The sequence below is a fragment of the Scardinius erythrophthalmus genome, assembly GCF_964197995.2.
Source record: "Scardinius erythrophthalmus genome assembly, chromosome: 8".
Taxonomy (NCBI): Eukaryota; Metazoa; Chordata; class Actinopteri; order Cypriniformes; family Leuciscidae; genus Scardinius; species Scardinius erythrophthalmus.
In genome coordinates, this window is record NC_138228.1 from 4,596,631 (window position 1) to 4,603,454 (window position 6,824).

The 6,824-nt window shown below is 35.4% G+C and overlaps 1 protein-coding gene across 4 annotated transcripts in view; it reads right to left on the reverse strand.

Moving 5' to 3' along the window:
* The window catches only part of ryr1b (ryanodine receptor 1b (skeletal)), a 135,668-nt gene extending 131,483 nt beyond the window's left edge, over positions 1 to 4,185 (reverse strand). For all 4 annotated transcript variants that reach the window (XM_081372215.1, XM_081372213.1, XM_081372214.1 and 1 more), the window contains exon 1: positions 3,914 to 4,185. In XM_081372215.1, the coding sequence (XP_081228341.1) occupies positions 3,914 to 3,961 (48 nt within the window). In that variant the 5' untranslated portion in view covers positions 3,962 to 4,185. The remainder of the gene's footprint in view (positions 1 to 3,913) is intronic.
* Between the last annotated feature and the right edge of the window lie 2,639 nt (positions 4,186 to 6,824).

Consider the following 6,824-nt stretch of genomic DNA (forward strand, 5'->3'; position numbering starts at 1 on the left):
GATGCAGAGGAAAAACTGACTAATAAGAAGACAGTTGTACTCACATGTGACTTGCTTAAACACATTTTGGCATGCTTTGAACAGTTGCCTTGTGAAAGTGAGCCGAACCAAGAAGAAAATGCAACATTGTCACAAATTAAGTCTTTGTTTCAGAACTAAACAAACAATCTGTAGGTGTGAAAACACCCAAAATGTGCCTAACCAGGCTCAAGTGGAAAATAACTGGAACCATTCCTTACCGCTCTGCCCAATGGTGGAAAAGTGGCTATTGATTGCATAATGGCACCATAAGGGGCAGTTCACAAAGAACAGGGCAGTGGAACGGGAATAAAAATGCAAGGTCTAGACTAGAGACGTGTTTTTTATAGAGAAGTTTAACTTCTTTTAACTTTTTACATAGACATAAACAATGGGAAAGTAGTTCAGAACGGCCCCTAATGTAACATTATTGTGAAAGAGTGCCATGGCATGTCTCAGAAACCGAAGATGTCAGTAAAAAAAAACCAAAGGGCTTTCCTGAAAGGATTCCCCCAAGGACACACACACTGTTGAGTCCTTCAGAAAACTGCCAGTTCTTGACTGACCCACACATGCTGAGTCACTGTATGGATTACAGCAGGTACACACACTCTCCACACAGCACACAATACCTCCTTCATTGCACTTTAAATCTCACATAAACAACACACTTCATTAGAATGATGCTGGGATATTGTCATTTATGCAGATGAAGATTGAAAATTAAAAAAAATATTTTTGTATTCATACTTCTTTTAACAACCGTTAAGTAAAAAGCAGAAAAACTAATAAAGATGGATTTCTGCTACAGGGTCCATAATTATTAAATCACAGTGACAGAATATGTTCTCTCATACATATGTACTACATATACTCTCCTCTTTCCCATCCACTCATCCCTCTTTTCCAGTCCTCATACAGTGATATAAAAAAACAACAATAGAGCGAGTAAGTGGGAGTGAAGAGGAAGAAGTGGGCCATTTTTAACACACACACACACACACACACACACACACACACACACACACAAATATAGTCAAAGAGTTCCTTCACACCAGATGACACTAAACATCAGTCATAAAACACAACTAAATTAATTATTCATTTAAACGAAGGAGCAAAATGTTCATTTGAAATCTAATGATGCCTGTAAAAAAAACTTCACTTCTATAGTCTGCATCCTTCCCTTCCCGACAACAATACAAATATGTCTTTCCGCACATGTGGGCTCAGAACAGCTGCGAGACTTTGTATTGGTGTCTCATGAAGAATATAAAAATCTGACCTTTGATCGTAAAGGCGTGAGGGATTCTTTGCAGCATTGTCATCCACATAAAGCTCTAATTAGCATTCCTAAATGAGGCGTGAGGGAGTATTATGAGAGATCCGCTGATCCCACTGGCCAAATGGATTGACAGTCGTCCAGACTGAAGTCTCAAAAGACGGTCTTCAACATCCAGCGCATCAATTTATAAAACTGTCAGCTACAACTCGAAATTCTGATTGGATGCTATATTGCTTGGCAACTGTAAATATATGTTATTTACTGTAAATTATATTTTTATCATAATTTTTTTTAAACTACAACTTCAAAAAAATCAAACCTACTGGCTAAATTACTCAAGTTACTCAAAATTAACTTCTTATTTATATAATTATCTGATAAAAGAAAAGGAAATGCCACGTATTGCTCAATTATTAATACATTTAACTGTTAATGGTACATTGGTGTCTCATTTTCTTCATATTACTGTTGCCACCATTTTACAAGCAATATTATAAAATAGGACTTTGTGTATGGGATTTTATCTCAGTTAAAGCCTGGTAATAGTTTTTTAGAAAATAAGAACACCTCTTACCCATGATAAAAGTCCCTGCAACACACAGCCTTGAGAGCCTTTTGCATTAATAATCTATAATCTTCTTAGGAACCTAACCTATTTAATGTGATTTTTGACATTAGCTAAATGCCATTTTCAACAAAAGAAGGAGCCAAGGGTCCTTTATATATTAAATGAATTATCCATGATTTATTTTGTGATTCCAGAAGTTTCAAGAACAGTATGTTCTTCGAAAAAAAACCTGAAGAACTGCTAATAAAACATTCAGTACTAGGATTAAGAGATATAACCAGTTTAGATGGAAAGGATCTCAAGCTGAAGACGTTACTGTAGCTTTACCCATTAATAGACACAACCATCAACAACCATCATGAAACGACCCTTCACAATAGACGATGCTTCACAGTGAACTCTGTTTGAGAGCTACATGTGACAGTTTATTAGCGCAAACATTTAGGCGAGATAAATGTAATAATTTTTTTGGGGAAAAAATCTAATTTAAAAAATCCCCCCCAATTTCCAAAATGAAATTAAAGGGATATTTCACCGCTGGAAAGATGAATGTGTATTTAAATTGGGTCATTTATGTAGTAGAAATGTGAAATTATTTCAGAAGTTGGAGGCCATCTAGACTGAGAAAAGACAGAAAATGTATTTTGGGCTCATGTGGATGAAAGACTACAACTCCCAGAATGCACTTGCTTCACTGCCCTACGAGGCCAATCCCAAGCCACGCCTACCGGTTACAGAGGGCAGTGTCGGGAGAAATGATACAACTAGGATACTAGTCGACTGGAAACTGAAAAGACGGCGTTTTATCGTGAGATCCCCCTATGGGCGGGTTGAACACATGCGGGACGAGCTCCTCCTACTGGCTGTAGTCTCTCGCCTCCGGACAAAGCCTCTGATGAGCTAAATTATGATTTTTGCGTCATCTGAGGTTTTTTTCCAGACACAAAATACAGAAATCTCTCGTCTCAGGGGGACATGAGGGAGGGAAGCACGGTCATTAAAAAATACTATCGGGTTTCTACTGATACAAAGCTTAATGCTAATCGGTGAAGTATCCCTTTAAGGCCCTGAATATATTATTTTTATAACTTTTAAGTTATCATGTGCCTCCCATTGGAATTTTGCTGAGGCCCCCTAGTGGGCCCCGGCCCCTGACAATCTCAGTTTCAAAATTCTCTTTATCTCCTAATTTATGTCACAAATGCTGTATAATTCCAATTCTTCTTGTACGCCCTTTTCCCCCCCGAGTCCGTCCAACTGTGTGGATTGTGTGTGCACTGCTCAGTTTGAGAGACGAGGGCAGAGGCCAGCTGTCCCCCCTCAAGGAGCGTCTTACTCTCCACTTCTAAAAGTCTCTCCTTTCCTGAGGTAAAAATAGCTAACGATGCAAACAGATGCACCAGCCGCTGTCCATCCACACACATCCACATCCATCGGATGACAGAATCTTCTGGAAGAATATGTGGAAAGATGCAATATGAGTTCACAGTCAGCAATAACAAAAGCAGGACATGTCCCTGATAAGAGACGTCGTCCCTCACTGAGTTGTTAGGCAGACTATCAAGTCCATAAGCAGATCAGAAGACAAGTGGGCCACCATAAAAATAGTCAACTAAATACAGGATGAGAAACAGGCTTGTAAAATTGTCCAAAAACACCACAGTATTACACAATTCAGCCTGAATAAGCCAGGAGAGTGTGTATGGGGGAGTTAACACTATATATTAGGGTGTCAAGCGCTTGACAAATAAATTAGCATGCATGCTTATAAACGAACGAACAGATCGACACTCGCATGCAGGAACATTCCTAACCATTTACAACAGCAATAATGTAACCAAAAGTTCAAGATTGAGGGGAACCAGATATAAAAGTTCAAGAATCTTGCATTTTAATATTTACCGACACTACTTAACCACTAGTCTAAATACTGGGGGGAGACATGATAGTGAAAAAAATAGTTAATTTTCGTTGAGATTCAACTTTGAGTCCTTCGCAAACAACATTATTATTGAGTCAAAAGCAGGTCAAGCGACACTTACCGTCCGTAGGAACTGTATCTCTTCATCTCCCCCCTCTCCCTCTGCCATCCTTCTCCGAGGGTTATTCGCAGCTCCTCAGGAGAAATCAGAAAATCCTTCCGTTTTGTCTTCAGTGTTTCAGTGTCTTCTCTCTCTCAGTGTGTGTGTGTGTGTGTGTGTGTGTGTGTGTGTGGGTGTGCTGGAGGACAGCGTGAGTCCTCCTGTAGCTCTCACGGTGGAGTGAGAGAGAGTGACAGAAGATTCAGCACTGCTCCTCTCTCTCTCTCTCTCTCTCTCTCTCTGAGATCCTGCTCTACCTTCTTACACACTCACACACTGCAACCATATTTGCACAAGTGGGCCACCCCCTTTGCCTAAAACTGATCCTCGCACAAGTCTAATGAGCTATAAATGGAAAATGTGCTTGTGTGTGATGATGTCTGGCGGAGAAGACACTAAGACACACATGTACTCATACAGGCATACAAGAAATCAGAATTACAGCAGAATTCATCAAGATCTACATTTGTTGAGTTTTCCAGAACTAGTGATAGAACTATAACGATATTTGTGCACAAACACACGGTAAACGGCTCGTCCTGACGTGAGCCGCACACAGACAGATATATTGGGCACAGATGTGTCCTCAGCACGCGCTGTGACTGAAGCAGAACACAGACGGCCAATTAACACAAACACATTCAAATCAAAGAATTTTTATTCTGGCACCGTATTGAAATAAACATCAATATATTAATGAACATTAATGTTCTGGTTATATATATATATATATATATATATATATATATATACATACATACATACATACATACATACATATATATATTGATATTTATTTTAAATACAGTGCCAGAAATAGAGTTCTTAAAAATACATTTGTAACATTTTAAAATGTATTTTTTAGGCAGCAATTAGGTTAAAAAATATATATATAATAATTATATATAATAATTATATATATATATATATTCTTTTTTTTTTTTTTTTACCTAATTGCTGCCTAAAAAATACATTTTAAAATGTTACAATTATTTTTTTTATAATATTTTTTTTAAGAACTCTATTTCTGGCACTGTATTTAAAATAAATATCAATATATTAATGAATTCAGATTATATATTTGTTTTATATATATAGTTTTTTTATTTATATATAATTATAAAAAATATGTAATTTATAATTATATATATAAACCTAATTGCTGCTTAAACAACTGATTATATAAAAAAATATATATATATTTTAACAAATATAGATTTTAAATGCAACAATTATTTAAATTAATTATATTAATAATAATAATCATAATAATAATCATAATCATTTATATATATATATATATATATATATATATATATATATATATATATATATATATATATATATATAAACATAAACCTATAATAATTATAGGTTATAATAATTAGGTATATTATATATATATATATTAAAATATAATTTAGTACATGTAGGATACAAATTGTTTTAGAATATAAATTTTAAATGCAACAATTATTTAAATTAATTATATTAATAATAATAATCATAATAATAATCATAATAATTTATATATATATATATATAAACATAAACCTATAATAATTATAGGTTATAATAATTAGGTATATTATATATATATATATATATATATATATATATATATACTAAAATATAATTTAGTACATGTAGGATACAAATTGTTTTAGAATACAAATGGCTACATGCAAAAATGTAGGTGAAACATTCTCTGAATTCCGCCGTAGTATAATGACTTTTGTATGATGACCTTTCTCTAATGCAGGAAATCTTTCGTTTGGAAAATACTGTATACACTATCCACATTATTATGTCATTTTAAGACTCTGGATCAGGAACGAAATGTAAATGATGAAAATAAAATCAACACAACAGCCTAACAGGGCACTGAGCCAGCAGACCAATTAAACAAGCAATTAATGATAGATAGATAGATAGATAGATAGATAGATAGATAGATAGATAGATAGATAGATAGATAGATAGATAGATAGATAGATAGATAGAAGATAGCTAATCATAGATTCAATCATATTTCCCTGTTCTGCATGCACAGACACACACAGAGACCACCGGTCGGCTAGACAGAATGACAGCTGCATAAGCAACACACCCCTAAAATTACTCTAGGACAATCAGCCAACGTGCTGCACTCATCAACACACTCACACACACTCATCCAGACCACGAACACAATGAAATATGACAGCTGGCATCACTCCTCACCTCCACAATCTCCATCTAAGTGTCATCTCCGTGCGTGTCCCTCCTCTCTCCTAAGCCCAACAGCAACTACATCAGAGTATGGAGTAACAGGGATGCTGATGGATTTTGGGGGAGTCTGAACTTCAGAGAGCATGCTCAGACATCACGTAATGAAGACTGGGAACCCGAGTGCATTTGCTGAGCGCCATCCTGTAGTCCTTCAAAGTCACCGCTAGATGGCAGTGTATCCCCTCATAAACTCTCTACAGAAAGAAAACAGAAGCTAGAATTATTTACAGTAGCCAGGCTGTGTTTAAATATGATATAATTTATTGTTTTATAATACATAAGACTATGATACATAATAATATACTACTCCTTATATGATATTGAAATAATTGGTTTCACTATTTAATTTACTAAAACGCTTCCCGACGGTGTTCATATTCAATTACGGCTTGACATCGGCATTACGGCTTTTTAAATAAAAAGCGAAATTTAATTAACTTAAACGTACATAGATATTAATGACATAGATAATTTAAAAAAAGTTATTAATGATTTCACACTGAATTCCTCCTTTTCCTGAATGGAAAAAAGTCCGATTAGTTTTTCAAAACTTCCGTTCCAACTTGCCTCCGTTTCCGGTCGGAAACGAGCTTAGCGACCA